Below are 21,538 nucleotides of genomic sequence, written 5' to 3' on the forward strand. Positions count from 1 at the left end.
TTTAGTAGCTACAGGGAGCCCTCTGTTGGATAATCTTAGGAAACCCTGAGCACGGGGAGAAAATAGGCTTTGCTTCTGGTGAAAAAGAGGTAGAAGTGTTTTAAGGGTTATTTCTGTTTCCTGCCAGTATTTTGGCATAAATTTAATTTAATGATTTATATACTTGTATGTAACAGAATTGGGAGACTGGGTACTTGGTATGATTTTTATTAAATCCTTCAGTGGAATTTCTTGGCTTTTTCTTGACATCATTTAGTAGATGTGAGTAACATTCATGAGTTTTGGAGAAATATGCTGCTCAGGTTTTTTATGTGCAAAGCAGCGCAGTGTCATTAAATAAGTCAACAAAGCACCTGAATAATGGAAAAAATACATTTGGAAGACTAATGCTTTACTTCTCTGAAATGCTTGAGTGCATGCATTGTTTGCTCTTTTAAAAAAATAAGTTACACAGATTTGATTGTATCAAAAGGAGATCATAGGCCAAAATATTTATGCTATTGCATTTTTATATCTTTTTTTTTTTTTAAGACTGTTAGTGTGGCTGCTTCAAAAGCTGTGGCAGGTTTAGAACAGCCTGGTTTTATGATGTTCATTTTTTAAAATTAACCTATATCAAATGGGTTTATTGCTTCTGTAAGAAACTGATATGGAATTGCATTCTCTGATATTGCATCATAATCCACACTTTTTATAGGTACAGCTTCTGCACTAAAAGATCCCAGTGCTAAACAAGGACTATCAAGAGAATTTCTGACAGTTCTTGTTAGTACAGACTGTCTTGCTAAGCATGGCTGTAATTTTCAGTCTATTAAATATTAAAATAGCTAACTAGCACAAAGCACTATGATTGACATAGAAATATTTCTAGGGAGGGTTAGGTATTCTATAGATACAGGCATTTAGCTGGTATGGATATTAAAAGTAAATATTGCAATAACAACAAGTCATTGTTTTACATAAAAAATTAATGTACATCTGTGTGGTGAACATTTAAATTGTAATGATCCCTGTGCTCTAAAGCAAACACTTTTCCCAAACAGGGGAAGGTCAGAAAAGCCGTGCAGATAAATGTGCAGGCTGACCATCCCTGCAAATCACTGTTCTGGGCACTTGACCCTTTCACTTGATATTAACTTTAAATAAAATCTTCTACTTGGAATGTTTCAAATCACAGCCTGAAGTGATGATCTAGAGCCAGGCTAATGCACAAATACTGATTTTCTTCTGTCATCTTAAACCTGTGACAGCTGGGATTGAAACTGAGCCCTGGACTGAGGTTCACTGCATTGTCTCAGGTATTGCATTACTAATTGTATGTCAAGACACCTCCTGTTTCTGTACTGAGGCTGTAACTGCATTTGGTGTTACGAAAAGTGGAGTCATAAGCAAAAGAACTTGTTGTAGTTTGCAATTTCCTACCCTGTACACCATAGGCCTCCAGCATTTCAGATATCCAGAGGTCTTTCAAAGTTTGGTGAGGAGTAGAATGAAATTAAAAGTGGCTGCTCAAGAAGACAAAACCCCAGATAAGTTAAAGGAGTAGAGATCTGACTCCCTGCTCTGCACAAATCAAGAGCAAATGGGACTCCTGCTCATCGAGTGGCATTGGCTCGTTCTCCCTGGGCAAGTGTCTCATGAGCTCTCCTCGTGCAGACGTTTTGCTTTTGTTCACACTGTGGAAAGATATTGGTTCAGTGGTTAGAGAGCCCTTGTGGGAGATGGAAACCTTGCTTTCAGCTCTTCTAAACTATCTCTGACTTTGGCTGGAAGTTACGACTTGAATGACCTGACCCTGGGAAACAGCATCCAGAGCGATTGCAGTCAGAGCCAGTGTGCTGCTGTGACAAGCACTGGTCCCAGCAAATCAGCATCTGCCTTCTGGAAAATGAAAGCTCCCTTAAAAATAAAGGAAGCAAATTGCCTTGGGTCCTCCCTTGTGTGTGCAGCCCCTGCCCTGGCAGTGCTGCAGTGTGGAGTCACACCCTGGCTGGGGAGAGAGGGGAAGGGAGAACAGCTGAACATCAAAGCCGTGTGGAACAGAGGAAGCCTGGGGCACGGCAAACATCCCTTCTCACCTCTGTGGAGTGGTGCTTTGTTCTAGGAGCCGTCAGAGGTGCGAACCCGAAGTGTATATTTTATGTTTTGATTTTGAGAAGGCATTAAAATGGGGGTTTACTGCATTTGATTTGCAGCCTGGCAGTTCGTGCCGCCTGCCTTTGTGTGTTCCCGGCACTGCCGCCTGCCAGAGGCACGCCAGGAGTTGATTGTGCTGTTGCAGTTGATCAGCAGGGCTCCTGCAACGTTTGGCAAAGGGAAAATGCTTCTGTGATCTTAAAATAAAGATTGATTTTTCATGATGAGGCCCACACTTCAATAATAGAAATGTGGGAAATGCAGCCTGACCCCAGAGGTGAATGCAATAGTTATGGCTGTTACCTCACGTGCTTTTCTCAGGTGTCACGAGTTGCAGGTCTTGGACTTTTTATGGCATCTGACAAATGTATCTCAGTGGAAATTCAGCATTAGCAAGCAGCTTTCACTGGCAGGTTCACTGAACTTCGAGCACTTAGTGACATTTGGGGGGGATTAGTTGGTCCATTTTGGCTTCACAAAAATAATGAGAAGAATTGTGTTTTCTGCTGAATAGACAGCAGTTTTGACTCAGCATCTTTAATGCTTTGAAATGTCCTCCCGAGTCACAGAGTTAATGACCAGGGGACCCCGAGGCTGTGCTGGCTCTGCTCTGCACACCCTGAGGAAGTTGGGCACTCTGGTACATTCCCCTGTGGGTCCAGGGCCCAGCACTGGCTGCTGGCAGGGGGATGCTGATCCTCCCTGGAGCAAGGGCCAGAGTGTAATTTATTAAGATGGCTTGGGTGAAAGCATAAATAAGGGGAGTACAGCATCAACTGCTTGTGAAGCGCAGCAGACCTCAGAGAGAGACCATTAACCTCGTATTCACAGTGGGACCATCTATTATTTACAAAGTACAACTAGCTTTAAAAGTTTAAATGGAAGCAGGTTGGATCATCACATAATGTCTTTCATTTTATTTGACTGTTTAACACTCTCATAATTGCTTATTGATTACTTATTTCATTGAAATAATTTATTGATTTCAGTGAAAGCGTTGGGCAGAGTTCAGTATCCTTGGGGAAACAGAATGTCTCCCACTGCAAAAGCTCACTGCTCTTCCCATGAAATGCCATCACTGCTGTGGATGACAGTAAAACAAGTGAAAAATATTTTTGTTGCATTCAGGTACCAGAATTTAAGCACTGGGAAAGTTTTGTTAGTGTCACAAAACCAAACACATTTGTCATAGAAAGTGCAATGTTAGCATGACATTAAGTGGTCTGAATGTGTCTTGGCTGTATCAACAAGCACTGTTATTTCCTTAGTCAAATGATAGAGCTGGGGATATGGAAAGCTGTCTAGTGTTGCAAAAAGATCAGAATTGTTCAGCTCAAAGGACTACTTTTGTTTCCGTTTCCTTCCCAATGCAAAGTTAGGACATCAGAATAACACTGACAGCAGGGGGCACTAAAATAAGCACTCTCTGGAAGGAGATGAGGTCTGTCCCAAGTTTGAATATTGGTAACCTAGTGGATTTGCCAGAGCAAAAGCACAGCAGCCTTCTGGGAGCACTGCATACTGGTGTATGCATTTCACTCAAGGTGTGTCCAGCTTGGGTTTGTTTCCTTCCATTTGGCACTTGTGTATAGCTTTTAATAATTTCTTTTCTTCATTATTATTATTATTATTATTAATTATTATTATTATTTATTATTACTTCTGTTACTCTCAAAAGATCTCGTTTAACTTTCAGCACTCCTCACCTGTCATTTCAGGAGCTTTGTTCATCATAGGGAGCTTTTCTTGGCTGCAAGTACAGGTAGTTGTGAAAGGTTCTGGATGAAGCAGAGAGGGAAGATGCTCAGAGTTAGGGGCTTTTTATTTTCGATGACTTAGAAGAGACAAAGGACAGTTTTCAGGCTTCCTGGAGTGGCTGGTCACTCCCAGGTGTGTGAAGACGAGGAGGTTTAGGTTGGATCTCAGGGAAAGGTTCTTCCCCCAGAGGGTGGTTGGCACTGAACAGGCTCCCCAGGGCAGTGGGCACAGCCCCAAGGCTGCCAGAGCTGCAGGAGGCTTTGGACAACGCTCTGAGGGACAGGGTGGGATTGTTGGGGTGCCTGTGCAGGGCCAGGGGTTGCACTGGATGGTCCTTGTGGGTCCCTTCCAGCTCAGAATATTCTGGGATGAATGTTGCAGATGAAAGTTGCTTTTTGCAAGGACTGGTCAGATTCAGTTGTTCGTGGTTATTCAGAAGGCTAAGCCTTTTATTAGCTAAAACAGAAATAAATAAATTTGCAAACTTTACTTCTTTGATCTCAAAGCATAATACACGGTTTTCTATAATCCAAAGATTTGTCACTTTCTGTATAATCTGTGTGTATTTATCTTTTATATATACACACACCCTATGCACCTGCAGGATACATATCGATTAAAACTGTATCAGCACCTTTATCTTAATATTATTGTGTTTTATTATTATTACAGCATTATTTGTAGAAAATGCACTATCCTCTTTTTTGCACAAAAAAGTAAGTGTATAATATAAAAGGGCTTTCTGTGAGTACTGAGTGGCTATCATTTATTTCAGGAAAATATTGAAAGATTTTCAATAAGTCAACTAAAAGACTTAGGTGAGCTTGAAACTCCTTTTTTGGAACTCTCACTATGTTTTATCGAGTTTTACAACGCTAATGCCAGCCTATAACCAAAATTCTTTTGTCCAGGTGGGGGCAATGTTGCATTTAAAAAGTGGGAACTCACCGATCTTTTTCCATCAGATAATAGAAGTCCTCCCTTTTCCACCCCAAGTGGAAAATCCTGTATTTATTACTTCTTGAAAGCACTGCTTTTAAGATCTCAGGATGTTAATGTGTCAGATGTAAATGCTCAACTATTTTGTGTGGGTTAGCCTCGTATTTTCATTTGGCCTTGTGCATTTTGATGCATTTTAAAGTTCAGTGCTGTAATAATATGCAAAAATTATGGTTAGCTTTAACTTTTCAGTCTGCAGTTTTGAAACAACTTGTTGTTAGTAATGGCTTTGTTTCTAATAATAATACAAAGTACGTTGCTACTACTTACTGGTTGATTGCAAAATCAACTGGCTATCCATTTCTTAAATAATTCCTTTGGCTTGATTCCTCTGGTTTGATTAATATTTACTATTTTCATCAAGTGTAGGTATTTTTCATTTTGTTGTAGCTATAGACTATATTAATTTTATGCTAATCTAGAAAAATTGAATTTGATTAAAAATAGAGAAATGTATTTGCTAGAATTAACAATAATTTTACACTAATTGAATGTGTTCTGTTAGTCCTGGTTAATTCAGGCTGTGAGGTTGCCTGCTGTCAGAAATGTATAAGCCTTTTAACTGAAGCAGAGGTCACTAAGTAATAATAGTGTGTTTGCTGTAACAAATTTTAGCTTTAAGTGCTGTATTATAGTCTGCCTCTTAATTTTATGCTGTCTATAGTGTATGTGAAATGTCTTTTTAATTGTCACCTGTGAGTTCTTTCTGTCATAGTTTTAGCTTAGCATTTCCTGTGTAGTCTGACGAAACCTGGCTGCTGTTGGATTGATTTGACCAGAGTGTTCATCTCTTCAAAGAAAACAAGCAGAATAAAGCTTAGTCTCTTTTTTTAATCCTTGATAATTTAATGTGGATCATTTATAAATGCTGTTTAGTGTAATCTACTTTTTATGGTGGTCCTTAATACAAATACACATGAAGTATGACAGAAGTACTCTTGATGTACTTTTAATAATAAAAATTATTAAGTGAGATGTGACAGACACTTCACCTGCTCCTGTGATCTCTGGTGGTTGTTTGTCAGGGTAACACAGGTCAGAGTGTCCAAAAACACCTGCTGAAAGCTGAGGCTTGCAGTTCCAAGTGTCAGCAGCCAAGAGTGGTGGCCTGTATTAGAAACAGCAAACTTTTAGAATTCACTTTCAGTAGGTACCTTCCACTTCTCAGCAGACATCTAGAAATGGACTGGTTTAGTTAACTGCAAATTTTCATAGCATGCTAATGTAGCTGTGTTGTTCTTATGCTCTGCTGGTATCCAGGTGAGGAGCTAATGAGGTTTGCTGTTGTCACTTCGACTGGGAAGTACTCAGCTGCCAATACAGGTTTCTCCTTGTGTGCTCCCTTCTCTTCCCTGCAGCTCTGACATCCTTGTCCCTTGTCTGAGAGAATCAGCTGCAGCCATGAATGCCCCAGATAGTGCCTTTCCAGTGGGGAGGCTCCTAATGGATGGAAATTGGCCAAAACCTGGGATTTGCTGCCATCTCTGTTGACTTTTCAACAAAGAACCATCTCTTCTAAGAGAGTATCACTGATTATTAAATATATCAGTTAAAAATGGATAATAATTAGGATAGTACAGACAGGAAAAAAAAAATGATCCATTCAGCAAAAAGACAAGTCAAACAGGTAACCCTTTTGTCAGAAGCTCAGCTGAGCCCGTTCCTGGTGTCTGGTGCCCTGTCAGTGTGGCTCTGGCAGAGATGTTCCACAGGCACTTCTGCATCTTGTGGAGCCCCCACTGCTGCCACCTCCTTCTCCCAGCCCAGGAGAACTGGCTTGGTGTTCCCAGGTCTTTATTTGTGTGCAGCACCCCTGTGTCAGAGACATCCCTCTGCTTAGCAGAAACTCTGGGTAGATGGCACTTGGGGGTGAATTTAGCTGTGAACAAACCAATCAGGAGCTTTTTTAGCTCTTTGCTCTGGCCAAACAATATTTTTAAGAGGGCATTAATGCAAACTGCAGGGGGGTGGAGGAGAGCTTGTATTTTATCATGGAAATGGGTTTATTTAGTGCAGAAACTTAAGGATCTTGTGATAGATTTCTTCCAGAGAGAAATGCTGTAAGCAAGGGACTCCTCCTTAACCTGTGTATGAAAACAACACATAAAATCTCACAGAATACATGGGTGTTTCCTGAACCAGCTCTTACAGGAGCTCGTTTGGTGGATTTGGTGAGGCTGAGATTTCATATCCCGTGGCAGAAATGGATCTGAAGGTCTTCTGCTTGGCACAAATCAGTGTGAGGGAGGAGACCCTGCACACTGCTGGAGCAGCAGAGCAGAGGCACAGCTCCCACCAGCACTGTGTCTGAGGCAGTGAGAGGAAACCCTGGGCAGTGCAAGGCACAAACACCTGGTGAAGCTTTTTTGTTTGGATGCTTTCTTTCTTTTTTTTCCCCTTTTTAATCCAGCCAGCTCAAATTTTTTTTGTATTCTTGCTACAGCCACTGAAGTCTCAGTAGCTGGAATTGTAGAGATACAGGTGAGCAATTCTCTCTCCTTCAGAATTCAGTGTAGACAGATTTATTTATTTCTGTCACCCTCTTTCTATCTGAGCAAAGCTTAGTGGCATATCTTGTCATCCTCTGTGAGAAAAGTTTGAGACAAGCCTCCTTTGAGATAGTTTGGGAAAGCCTGAAATGAGACAGTGCTCTAAGAGGAAAAAGGATAGGAAAGTCATGGAGAAGGTAGACAAGATGAAAAGACATGGTTGAGGACAAACCCCAAATGTGGGGCCACGAGGTTATGTAAATCCAGGTTAGATGGAGAGTAGACATTTAGTCATTTTGTGTCTCTGTGACTGTGTGGCTACAGGCTCTTCTTTTGAACAGGAGGCTTCCACAAAAAACTTGATGATGCCTTGTTAATACCCAGAATCCCATTTTCTACACAAACAGTATTCTCTTGCATTTTTTAAGGTTATTCTTGACCCCAAGGGTTGCTGATGACAAAAACTGGCATTAAATCAGTGAGCCAAGCCTGGCTTCAAGACAGCCAGTACAAGCTCCCTGTCTGCCATGTCAGATGGAAGCTGGTCACATCACAGCAGGGCTTCTCTTAAAAAACCCCTTCTTGAGCGTGGTGGGACTGTGTACTGTCCCAATTGCCTGGGGGAGTTTGCAATGTTATCTTACTTTTTTAAGTGATGTCGCTTGGCTAGTCAGGACACAAGTGTATGAAAAAGTGTGTGTCACTTAACTCTCCATTTTCTTCCTTGTGATATCATTTACAATAATTCATTCTTGTGGTGTACTATTAAACCACCCTATTTCCAAAGCACTTGGCGTGTTTCCAGAATGCATCTCATAGAAATGCTGATACCTAGTTCCCTTAAGCTGGAAATTGCCTTAGGAGTGTTTAACCAAACAAATGGTTGGGGTTTGTTGGTACGTGAGGATTGAATTGCTGCGTGAAGTGTAAAGCACAGAGCGCTCTCTGTGAACTCAGAGCAGGGAATGCTGAGATCACACAGAATAAATCTCCAGCTGGAAGAGGAGGGAAATGTTGTATCTACCTTTATTCCTGTTGTCCTAGGACGGGGCTGGCACCAGTTCATCTGTGTGGCTGCTCGTAGGTACGTGTGGTTAATGATGACTCAAAACCCTAAACCCTCAGTAAATGTTGCTGAGTAAAGGGCACAAATATTCACACCTGTTTAGCCTGAGGTGCGAGGAGGGCACGGTAAGATGTGGCAGTATCAGTTTTCTCATTGCTAGTCTTGCAAGCCCACCCAGGGGAAGGGAAGATTTTTGTCCTGAGAACAGCAGCTGGGGAGGAACGGGGGTTGCAGGAGGGTGATGCTCAGTGCAAGTGCCAGAGTGCATGTCACCAGCAGGAGACCCACCTGGGTTTCACCCCAGTCATCGCTCTGCCACATTAACAATGCAGAAGAATAACTATTTTATAACTATGGTGAGGAGATCCAGTCGTGATGTACAGACCAGGCAGGCCTGTAGAGCAGGCAAGTGACAGGTTTATGTGTTAGCTCGTGGGAGTAGCTGTAGGCTTCCCAAAAAATGCCTGCGAGAGCTTGTCTTTGGGTTGGGTTGGTGGTTGGATCATAACAATTCATACACATGGCTCAGATATCCCAAATAAAGTATTGCTTCCCATTGTGATATTGGCCATAATTTGCTTCATTGCCTGGCAGTTTCAAATTATTTGGCAATAAAAGTGTCAGCAAGCCTATAAAAGTAAAACACATGCTTAGAGGAAGATGATGCTTTATTTTTTAAAAATGGTATACAGTGACTTTATGAAGAAAAGAACCACAATTCTTTATATTCCAGAGTGTTCAGATCTAAGGAGTTACGCAAAGTGTTTCGTGATACTTCACAGTCAGAGGTTAAGAAAGCTAAAATCAATATCAAAATACGTTTTATTTTTCTTGGCTCGAAAGCCAAAAATGTAACTATAAATTTGCATTTTGTGGTGCCAATATTCTGTGGAAGTAACACAGCCATGACTTACTCATGCGTTTTGTTTCAGAGGGACAGGAGGGGAAAGGAGCTTTTTGTGCATCGTGTCGTGTAGTGTTTCAGTTCCAGCATTGACTTGCAAGCCTGTATTCACTTTAAAATTGACAGGACTTGAAATATTTCCTCCAAACCCCTTCCTGGGTTTCTGCACAGAGAGCAGAACCCCAGTTCAGTTGTCCCTGGAAGGGCTGAGGAGCTCCTGTGAGGAGGGGCACGTCCAGCCAAGCCTTTCTGCCAGGCTGTGGCATGTCACACATTCCTCCTTCTTTTTGACTATGATACTGTTTTATGTACAAAATCATATAAAGTTGTGGTTTCAGATTTTTCCCTGTGGAAGGAATTAAATGCCCTTAGTAATTTTTGAAGGTGACTTGTAAAACAGAGGCAGAAGGCAGCTTGTTTTTCGATGCTCTTGGCTAACGTTGTATTACTGGTACGTAAGGAAGGCATTCTGTCAGTAGAGCAGCTGACAGGTTATCTGATTTTGCTTATACTTTGCATTGTTCAATTTTAGTTAGTAATGTTTACAGTATTTTGCAATATGTTTGGGAGGAAAGATTATATGTATACACAGAACTGAAGCCTCCATTAGGAGAGTCGTGCCCCTGCTTCCAAGAAGAAGTTTATGCTGGTTTTGCTGTGTGTCTTTTACTTGTGGTGTAGCTTCTTAGTAGTTCTAGAAAATTAATGGAAACAGTAACATGGAATATTTTAGAGGGTGCCCAGGTCTTCTGACTGTTAAACCTGCTTTATTTTACCCTGAAATGAAGGCTGGTAGCTTTTCCTTGCTTTTGCTCCCCACAAAATGACTCGAGGCAAGATTAGCTTCTCTCTCAGAAGGTTTTGAAAGAGACTGAGCTGACTTCCTCAGCTTCAAGCTAAATCAGTGAGGAGTTTAACATACAACTGAGCATCTCTCTCTGGTCAGCAGAACTCTTCCTCCAGCCACCATCCCTTTTAAATGCTACGGAAACCTGACAGCCTCAGACACATCATGTGCTGAAAAATGGGGAAGGAGCTGTTCTGGAATGAAACTTTTCATCATTCAGCAACAAACTGAATTCACAATTAGGTTTTGGAATAGACAACATATACAGTCTGCTAGCACTTAATTTATCTAAAAGGGAAATAAAATAGAGTTTGGAGAATCTTTATTATATTATTGCATATGTTAATCTGTCTTAAGCAGTTCTTAAAACGTAAGCCATAGATCAAGATGCACAGAAGGCCTATTTTCATTCTTGTGTTTAATTTGTTTAGATTGCTGCTACATTGATAACAGTCCAAATGACATTAAGTAGTTGTTTCTGTATGTGACCCTTTTAAGACTGCACTGTCGGGCAGGTAATTTTGTACATGCAGTTGGGAACATACTAGAACACACTAATAATGTCTTTTTCACTAGCAGTTTACCATCTAATTTCAGGGTAAAAGAAATGTTTTTTTCCTAAGGAACCTGCTTTTAGAATGTTTTTCCAGTTAGTCAACAGGAGAAGATAGTAGCTGTCATGCAATTATTTGACTTAAATGTGCTTCACCACTTACTTTGCCTGGCAAGCAAATATACAAAACTGGGATCCTCTCAGGCTCCCATTATTTTCTCAGGATAACTACAATATTTGGGCTATTTCCACATCTTGGGCAACATTTAAACTAATGGATATGTTCCCAACTGAAGTTAAATGGAAGAGAATTCCCTGTAAGAGCCAAAATATCTCCCAAATGTCCCATTTGGTTTGGATGCTTTCTCACTGAAGCGTTCAGGCTGGATGGTGTGTTGTCCTCTGTGGTGGAATTTGAAAGATCATCTTCCCTCAAGTCTGCTCTTGTCTGGAAGCCAAGAAACCTGAACAAATGGTGCTTCCTACCCTGTGAGCCTTGTTTTGGTGTACCATCAGCTTTGTGATTTTTTTTTTTTCCATTACTCAGTGCTCCAGTAACTCAAAAAGCTATTTTACAGCCACTGAGTGATGAGTGGGTTTGAGAAAATGCTGATAATTGTGAGGTTAAAGACATGGCTAAAGTTTTGCCTCTGGTAAGTTCAGAATAACAGTTTTCCAGGGAAAATACACAAAGCATAGAAACTTCCAGTAGGCATGGACAGGGAGTTTGGAAGTTGTTGGTCACAGCTTTACTGTCACCATGCTGACTGGACATTTACACTTGTAAATGCAAAAGAGCTGGGCCAGAGAGCTGCTGCAGATCCCACAAAGCACCATGGAATTTGATTTGTGATTTTGAACGGGTCCGTTTGGGATAGGTTAAAAAATGTAGAACTGATCTGAAATCTGCATCTTGTTGGCACATTGCAGCATGTAGGCATGACTTTTAGTTGCTGCAACTAGTTTTCTGTATCCATAGTCTTCTATGAGTATCTTTAGTTATTTTTAGAAGCGAGTCCAACCATAAAATCAAACCTTAGGCAGTGTTGATGGGGTTTCTGATTTTGAGTTTTGGCTAGGCTGGTTTGCAGTTGCTATGCTGCTGTCTGATGGTATTTTTTGCACCCTGTGCATCTGATGTTTTCTGCCTGTTGTGTATCTTTCCTCAATTCACAACTTTCTGTTCTGACATTCTGTGTTTGATATTGAATTGAACATGTGTAGTGTTTGTATTAGCTGGGTGTGCACATATCTAACTTTGCAGGTCTCTCTGTACTCTCCTGAGGAGTTTGCTCCTGTAGCTTTAAGCCTCGTGCAGCTCTGCATCTGTGAGCACGGGGTTTGTTCCTGAAGTTCCAGTCCTGCAAGTCTGTCTGCAGGTGAACCTTGCCCAGTGCGGGGAGGCTGGCGATGACTTCAGCAGGGCTTGCACTCAGTGCAGAGATCTGTTCATGGAGGAAATTGTTGGGTGGATTTCAGAATTTCCTGAAGTAAACCTCCATGAGTGTGTGTCTGTGTATGCAATGCAGCAAGAAGAGTCTGCTGAAATATTCTTTAGCTTTGTCCTGGTTGCCTTTGTTTCCTCACTGCCCGTTGCTTTCAGCAGCAAGTATGCTGGAAATGGTGAACAGCTGTAGCACTTTGTGTGGGAGCTTGTATTTATCCTTACCCTGTCACATTTGCTGGCTGGGGATGGAGCTGCTCTGCAGAGTTTTCCTAATTACTGCAGTAACTCGGATTGAGTGGCAGAGAGGGTCTCCCAGTGGAGTGGCCCTGCCCGCTGCTTGTGTTGTCTGACTGACCCTGCTGGGAAAAAGCAGCAAGAGGAAGAAAACTCCAAGCTTTTCAAACACAGTGAAGTAAATCATGTTTCTTGTGATGGTTCACCTCTCATATAGTTGTTTGGGGTGGTTGGAAGAAGACTTAAATTAGCAGATTTCAACTTGACTCATTACCTGAGAAATCAGGGGGTCACACAAATAGTGTGTGTCAAGACCAAAGTCTTAGATGTAAAATGTGCCTTCTTGTAACCAATATATGATGAACTAAGGGGGTTATTTGCTCAAGTATTGTCTGGTCCAAGTGGTTATTTGTTTATTTGCTGATTTCTGAGCCTGCTGAAACCAGTGCAATGCCTTATCAGGGAGGCTCGAGAAGCCTTGCAGATATCTAACATGGTCCTCACAGGGGTGTAGGGTCCCACTTGCTGTTCCTGTAGATTGATTTCTGGCAGCTGAGCAATCAGTGGTGAATCATTGATTCATGTATAGAATAATTATGCTTCTCGAGTGGTAAGGCAGGGGTTTTGTCCCCATAAAAAAAGATACTTAATAATATTTTTTCTTCTGGCTCTGATGCAGAAAACTATAATGTATGTACTTTTCTGTTTGGATCTTTCCATAATGCTTGTTCCTTTAATTCCTGGTAGGCAAGTTTGTCTTAATGGAAAGTTTACATTGTGAGCAGAGACAGTCAACCTTTAATGGGGACATTGTATTTAAACCACCAGATGTGTTTTGCCACTTAGATGCAAAAGGCCATAATTTAATTAACATTTCTCTGTTAAGTGGGATTCTGTTTTGGATGTTGGATGCTTTATGTGGTGCTAGCATTTCTCAGGAAAGAAAAAAGGACGTGTTTTTTTTATTTCTGAGAAGAGGTCCAGGAAGCTGGAACTGAAGAGACTGAAGTGGATTCCTCATGTACTTTTTATCTTCCTTCCTGTGTTCTCTCATCATTTCCATCCAGGACCAGCACAGCCCTTCAGGGTGTCCATTTAAGCCATATGGGATGCAGATACCCTTCTGCTGGGAGATTCCAAGGGACTCTTGTCTCATTTTCCTGAGGAACAGCGTTCAATTAGTGATTATGTGGCAAACTACCACAGTGCAGATGATTCTAAGTGGAGAGTGAGAGAAAGGTCTACTGTTATATATTCTACTATTTCTTTGGAGCTCAATTTTCATTTCTTCCTCCTCTGTTTCCTTTTCAGCCTGTTTGACATGGGAGGAGAGTATTACTGCTACGGTTCTGACATCACCTGCACCTTCCCTGCCAACGGGAAGTTCACTGCTGACCAGAGGGCTATCTATGAGGCGGTGCTGAAGTCATCGAGGGCCGTGATGAAAGCAGTCAAACCAGGTAAAAGATCAGCACCTGTCAGCAGGAACTGCAAAGCTGGATGGCAGCATTCAGCCTGTCAGGTCCATTATGTTTGCCATTTAGAAAGTGCTGGAAAGGAACAAGATGATAAAATTATTTTTCCATGTCTGAGCAGCTCCTGATGTGTAGAGGTAGGACATACAAACTTTCCACATGTTTTTAAAAGCATAGCACAAACCCAATTATTAGCAGGATATTTTAATCTTACCTTTTTTTTTTTTTTCAATTCCCCTAATCTACGGGTGGCAGTTATTACATGGTTGTGTTTTTACTACCATCATTTCAGGGAGCTTGTGCCAAACGCTGAAGTCGAGTCTGGGTGAACGTGTGTGCTGTGCTTTGGTTTGTTTCAAGCATTTTCTGTATTTTATGTGTAAGCACAATAGAAATCTTCTCTTGAAAAAGCAGATAGATTGTGCATCTTTGGGAAGGATAATTAGCCCTAAAAAGCTTTCAAAAGCACCGGGCTATTGGGTACTTCATTGTGTGGTGCCTTTAAATTGCAGGCAAAATAATTCATCAAATATACCTTTTCATAGCTGAAACAAGTGTCTGGCTTAATGAAAATCTTATTTTTCTCTGATTCTGCTTTCGGGACAGCAAATAAATGTTTTAGAGCTAACTGCTGCTGAGCTTTTGAGTGTGTCATGGTGAAGGTACTTGAGCATTTCTCAGTATTAGTAATGGAACAGCTTTGAGAAGAATGTACTCAATGCACAAAGCACACTTATCCTTTAAATGTGCCGTTCAGTCATCAGGCCTTGAGTGCAGGGGCTCTCTGGATTGCCAGTCGGAACAGACACAATTTTCCTATTATACAAGCTGGCAGCAGCACTGTTTATTTGAGCAGCTTGGAAGGGAGAAATAACACTTGATGCTTATCTGCAGAATGAGACGAGATATTTTGCTTTTTAATAACAATGTGCATTCTCCATCATCTGCTGTTTCTTCCCTGAAGAATCTTGTCCCTGTTCCTCTTCATGGTTTGCTTTGCATTTCAGTGCCACCTCTATTTCCATGTAACATTTTTGGCAGTATTTCATGCTAATAAGTTGCAGACTGTCTTCAGAACTTGAGAACTAATATGATGTTGTGCTCAGGATGGTGTAGAGAATTCCTCAGTTTGCTGAACACTTTATTTACAGTGTCAGAAAATAAGGACATACTAAGTTGAGTATTTCTGAAAGGTAGCTGCAAGGATCTTTTACTAGCTTTGGGAGCTTGAGATTCGCAGACAGAGAAATCATTCTTAACATCTGGCAGAAGGTGGGACTGAATTTTCTGTTCTCACTGTGCTTTAGTTAACTTTCCTGTTTGGAAGAATGGTGCAAATATGCATTTACGCTGTTCATGAGACCAGTAATCATGAATTTTCTATCTACAGAAAATGTTCTGTAGACTGGTTCATTGGTTTCATTCCTTCTGTTCCTCAGAGTAGTGAAATGCAACCTGGACCATTTGTAGTCTTGAATTACAGATCCAGAGCTAGAGTCCTCCAACTTGCAAAAAATGTCACCATCTGGAGAAATCTGCTTTCTAGGTCCTTTTTAGGATCTCCTGGAAGACTAGTATTCTAGAAGAGAAGAGGTGGAAACACTGACCTTTATGGCATGGTTAGTGTTCCATCCTTCTCAGGCTGCTGAGAAAGCCCAGAGCCCCTCGAAGGGGGGATGCAAACTGACTGCATCGTCACTGCTGCCCACAGGGAGATGTTTCAGTGGGAAAGGCAGAGCCTCCTTCGCCTCCTTGAACTAACCCAGCTCGTTAACTCATCGACTAAAGCACCAGGATCTACTCCTGGGACTGTCACAGAGGGAGCAGGGATTGGTGACGTGAATTCAGCTCTTCTCCCTGTAATACCTTAGGTCTCTGAAAAAAGGAGGCTGGGAAGCTTGCAGGATTAGAGGCACTAAATCTAAAAGCCAGACCCATCATGTTTCAGTCAGGCTTTCTGAGTTATGGAGCCCACGTTAATCCTGCTGTTATTTTTGTTTGTCCTCCTTTCCCAGGGTTCCCAAGATCAAAGGCAGCCGAGTGGCTGCGCTCACGTGGCAGGAGCCACTCGTGGGGCAGGCTGAGCAGGGGGAGTGCACACAGCACAGGCAGCAGCTGCAGGAAATGGGGTTTCTCTCCAGCTGCAGAACTGGGGTCTTAATTGTGCCTTGTGGCAAAGGGTCATGGGGGACGTCTAGTTGTTGTCTTCAGGATGTTAATGATTCCCAGGATCTTTCTCACTGCGAGATAGGGAGCGAGTACTTTAGGGAGAGTCACTAACCAAATACTGGGTTACATAACTGTGTTTATGGAAGGACACACAACTGCTAGCAACCTTAAACATTCTCTATAGATGTGTGTGGTTCAAAGATTTGCATTTATTTTCTCATTTTGCCTCTCCTCTCATACGAACCTAATTAACTCTCAAGTGAAGTTGCTTTCTGAGAGATAGTAGACCTCCTAATACACTTTGTTTATGCTTTTATATACAAACAGTTGTCATAATTTTTAAAATACTCCAAAACATTGTATTTCACTGTAGAAAAGCATTCATCTGACTGCATCCTGTGCGTGGTCCAAATGTGCAAACAGCTCTAATCATATACATGGGTTACCCTACCTTCCAACTGCAAGAACAGAATTCCTTCTGCAAGCCAAATAATATATTCTGGAAGTTAAGAAACACTCTCTGTGGGATTATAGCCCAAGTTCAGTGCAGTCGTCACTACTCCTGCCACAAATCAAATCTGTTTAAAATAAAAGGGGAGAAAGACATACTCAGTCTTGCATAAGCAGCAGTTTTGAAACCATGGAACATGGAGCTCATATGAAGGCAGAGACGCTTGTCAGCTCATCAGCAAAAGTCCAAAAGGTGTGCTTGTGTGGCAGTGGGGTGATTCTCCCTTTCCTACAAAGTCAGGCTCACGATCCAAGATGTAAGAGAGGAATGTTGCATTTCTACTTGGGGGATATTCTTAATTGTGTCAAGTCCATCTGCGTTAAATTTCCTCTTCCACAGAACTAAAATACAGGGACAGATGTGCAGAATATTGACACTTCCATGTCCTTTGTGGCTGAGGCATCGTCTGCTTCTTTCTCACAACAGTGATTTGTGAAACAATTTGCATTACAGAGATATTCTGTGTAAAAAGAATTGTTAAAAAAGAGTGACATTGTGAAGCCAAGTATCACAGAGTATTCCAGAAGTTAGTGTCCTAATTTTCCTCATTCCTGCATTGTTTTTTAATCTCATTAAATTTGCCAAATTGGTTGAGGAACGTTAGATGCAGTCCTGGAGCACATCTCCCACTTTACTTTAATCTGAAATGGATTCAATTCATGCTTCAAAACTCCACTGAGTAAACAAAAACACAGTAAGTGGGGACAGCCAAGAGATTTCACCTCCAAGGATGATTGGAATGAAAATGTTCCTGTAGATATATTCATTTTTTTCTCCTTCTGCTGTCTTCACACAACGCATGTAACAGTAAGAGCTGAGCTAATGAGCAGCTAAGCAGTAATTCAGTTTAACCTTTTGTTCCATGTATGGCCTGGAGCTGTTTATTACCTACTGTTCAAAGCCTGCTCTGAATCTAAAATTATCAACATCCTCACCAGTTTTTCTCAGAGTGCTCATCATACCAGTACTCAGGTGCTGGGCAGGCAGTAAGTTTGCTTGCACTGCATCTCAGTGATGGGGAAGTGAGGAGCAGTCCTCCTTCTGCTGGCAGGGGCTGGCAGGCTGGAGAAGCTGGTGGAAAAGCTGTTGACTCATTTGGGATGCCAAGACTGAAACTCATCAGACTGGAGACCTTTTTTAAGGGAGTTGAACACTGCTCTTGCTCAAACCCCAGCTGTTTTGACCTCTGTTACAGCTGTTGAGTGCCCAGCCTTTCTGCAAATCACACTGCAGATTGTCAAGCCAAACTCTGGTAAAAGGAAAGAAAATGATTAATGAACAAATGTAAAATAAATAAATAAAAATAAAAAAACCCTCTGTATTTGAAGCAAGTTGCTTAGCATCCTGCTGGGAATCTGAGTCTGATGCAAGAATGGTTGCTAATTCCCAGAGGCAACGTTTGGTGCATTTGCCATGCTTGCCTGCTTGTGAAGCCTCTTGTTTCTTTTCCTGCATGTTTTCAGCTTTTGCAACAGATGGGAGAGGAGTTATATAAGGAACAGATATCCTCAGTGGTTTAGCAGGAGCTGTGCTTGCCTTGCAAGTAAGGGAACCCTAGAAGTAAATAATTTAGGGGCTTCTTGTGGGTTTGCATCTTGTGGTTGGTAGGAAGCTTTGGTTGATCTAGTGAAAGCTTTTCCACTGGGCTGAAGTACTTCTGAGGCTCTCCTCCATGTGAATTCTTCTGTCTTTAGGAACACATGAATGGATGTTGCACTTTTGCTTGCATCAGGTCTTCCGTCCTTTAGCCAGCTGCCTACGTTACAAAATGTAGCTCTGGGTCCTTTCCTCTGGTGGGTGGCACTGAAATTCTCTAAAACATTTTAAAGGTTTTATTGGAGGACTGGAAAAGGCAGCATCATCAAAAAGGTCTTGCAATCTGAAATCCTATCTAAAGGAGTGGATGGTCGTGTAACTAAAGGACTGGACTGTAACACGTCAGCAATGAGGGTCCAAGCAAAGCTCACACAGACAGTGTCAGTTGATATTGCTCAAGTCTGGAGTCCTTGATGCTACAGCCATAAAAATACTGCTTTTAGTGTAGCTCCCCCCAACCCCTGTAATTGTCCAGGCTTAAAAAAAGCAAACTGTGGTGGAAAAAAAGCATTGTGTAGCACACCCTCAGTAGGAATAAGGCTGCAGAGTGCAATGGTTAAGGGCAGGTTGTGAGGTATAAGCTCTGATGTCTGTAGCACTGGACAGTTGTCACAGAATCATAGGATCAACCAGGTTGGGAAGACCTCTGAGATCATCAAGTCCAATCCTGCTGTGGTTCCAAGCCCATGGCACTGATGCCACATCCAGTCTCACCTTAAGCATTTCCAGGGACTTCCACCCTGGGCAGCCCCTTCCAACAGCTGAGCACTCTCTCTGTAAAAAATTTCTTCCTGATATCCAACCTAAACCTCCCCTGGCACAGTTTAAGACCAAGCCCTCTTGTCCTACTGCAGGTTCCTGGGAGAAGAGACTAACCCCACCTGGCTCCCCACTCCTTTCAGGGAGTTGGGGAGTTTTCGAGGTCTCCCCTGAGCCTCCTCTTCTCCAGGCTCAACACCCCCAGCTCCCTCCTTGCTCTTCTCTGCCCCTGCTCCAACCCCTTCATGTCCTCCCTGACCTGAGTGGCCAGAGCTGGACACAGCACTCCAGGGGTGGCCTCCCCAGCGCTGAGTGCAGGGCAAGAATCCCTTCCCTGGAGCTGTTGGCCACACTGTTCCTGATCCACGTCAGGATTCTTTGGCCTTCTTGGCCACCTGGGCACACTCTGGCTCATGTTCAGCCTCCTGTCAATCCACACTCCCAGGTCCTTTTCTGCCTGGCTGCTCTCCAGCCACTCTGTGCTCAGCCTGTAGCTCTGCATGGTAGTATTTGAAGGCACAACTGCAGGGCTAGATTGGAGCCTTTTGTGAGCAAGTTGGACATGTCTGTTGATAGTGGAAGATCTGCAGGATTGGAAAGACCACATGTCCATGGCTCCCAAATCTGTCTCAGTCCATTCTTTATCCCCGTTGCAAAAGTTAGATCCAATGTCAATGCATTAGCTTTGTAATCCATCATTTGTCACTAGTTACACCTGGGAGACCAGCATTGTTTGCTCTTTGGCATTAATATAAATCTGTTTGAAGAAATGTGTAAAATAACTTGTTTTGCTGTAAGCCCCTCTCTGGAATTTCTAGAAAACAAGTTGTTGCAGAAACATGATCTTTGCTTTCAATTCATCCCTACTCTGAGCCAGGATTTGGTACCTTCTGGCGTCCCTCCTAACCTAAATCACTCCACAATAACCATGTTCTGAAACATGCACATGGAAATGTCAGTGATCCAAGCAAAGGGGATTCTGCTGATGATCAGTGCCTGAGTGGCTGTGTGTGAAGTGCATTCACACTTAGCCCAGCTCTGGGCATGGCTGTGTTCTCAAACTCATGCTTTACAGTCAGGGACACATAAGACTCCAGTAGTGTTAGGGAAGATTCTGGGGAGTAGCTTCTCCTTGATCCTTTAACAAATGACTGTGTATTTATACCATGTACAGCCTCTTGAGTTATTTCTGCTATTTATTATTTGGGTTATTGTCTTAAGCATTTAGAGAATGTTAATAATTGGAGTTCTTTAAGTTTTACTTCCCAGTTGATGAGGACAGCATGGTTGCTACATATAGAAAGTTTCTATATATGCTTTCTATTTATAGAATATTGAAGTTTTCCAAATATATGAAAATGCTACTGTGTTGAGAAGAACTAAAATGGAAGTATGCTTATCTTTGAGCTTTGCAATTAAACTATTTTGGATTAATGCTCTAGAGCATAAACAGAGTCTTAAAGAATAATGAGCTAAATATTGGAGCAATCACATACTTTCCATTTTTATCCCTTTGCAATTGCATACTGGGACCTCCAAGCATCACTCCCTGTCTTCTCTGTAGAGTAATGGAAAATCACAGGAGAAGGGGAAGGAAGTGAACTTGTTGTGCTTAGCATTCCTGGTACTACTGCAAAACTTATTTATGTTTAAAAAAGCTAACAGAAAAAACTTTTTTCAATCTCTTAAGTTGTACTCATTAGTATCTGGGGGGAGAGGAAGAAGGAATTAAAACACCTCGATCCATAAGGTCTGTTGTCCTAAATTCCAGTTTCAGAAAAAGATCTCTTTGCCTAGCAAACTGCTCCCAAGGAGCAGTTGAGTAAGGCCAGGTTGGCAGCCACTCAAGTCCCTATCTCTACATTTATATGATTTAAAAAGCTTGTATATCCTAAGTCCCCACTGAATCGAAATTGCATTCAGACATTTAGCTATGCAGCTGGGGATGTTTCCTGATTGATGTTTGTTTGTTTCAATAAAGTGAAACACGAAAATTAGTTCCAAATATGCACAGAAGTTGTTGTTCACCGCGTCAGTACATGTGCAGTGTGAAAGCTCTTCTCATGACACTGACATTACTACAGGGTCTCCCTGCAGAATTTCTATCTCTGCATTTTTTCAAGTTGGAGCTCATCTCATATGAATATCCCCAAGTTCTGCATTTTACTATCCCAGATAGTGAGCATTGTCTTGACTCTGACTTTCAGGCTTTGCTTTTCTGATAAATGCTGTAGAGGAACATCTTGAAAAAAATCTCCATCTCAGGGCCAGCATCTCTGATAACACAAGATGGAGGTTTCTCCATGTTAGGGCTGGAAAATTCCTTGTCTGTGTTTTAGTTTTCCCAGAAATCAAGTTTCACTTAAAGACATGGGTTCTTTAAGCTCTTAAATCCCGTCTTTCAGGATCAAAGATCAGCCACTGATGCCAAGATTGCCATATAATCTTTGAGCAAGAAAGTACAGTCAAGTACACTTCAAGTACAGTCAAAAACATTTCAGGCAAAGAGGTAAACCCACGTGTCAAGCAAGTAAAAGATGTTTCCTATCTGCTTTGCCATGGAGGGGTTGTCTTAGCTAGTGTGCCCATGTACTT

The 21,538-nt window shown here is 41.9% G+C and overlaps 1 protein-coding gene across 2 annotated transcripts in view; it reads left to right on the forward strand.

Annotated features, from left to right (window-relative positions):
* Positions 1-21,538, forward strand: part of PEPD (peptidase D) — a 134,417-nt gene that overhangs the window by 84,507 nt on the left and 28,372 nt on the right. For both annotated transcript variants that reach the window (XM_050311623.1, XM_050311624.1), the window contains one exon: positions 13,745-13,893. In XM_050311623.1, coding sequence (XP_050167580.1) covers positions 13,745-13,893 — 149 coding nt within the window. The remainder of the gene's footprint in view (positions 1-13,744; positions 13,894-21,538) is intronic.

This window comes from Myiozetetes cayanensis, unplaced genomic scaffold, assembly GCF_022539395.1.
Source record: "Myiozetetes cayanensis isolate MyiCay16 unplaced genomic scaffold, myiCay2020 scf16, whole genome shotgun sequence".
In the NCBI taxonomy this organism is placed as follows: domain Eukaryota; kingdom Metazoa; phylum Chordata; class Aves; order Passeriformes; family Tyrannidae; genus Myiozetetes; species Myiozetetes cayanensis.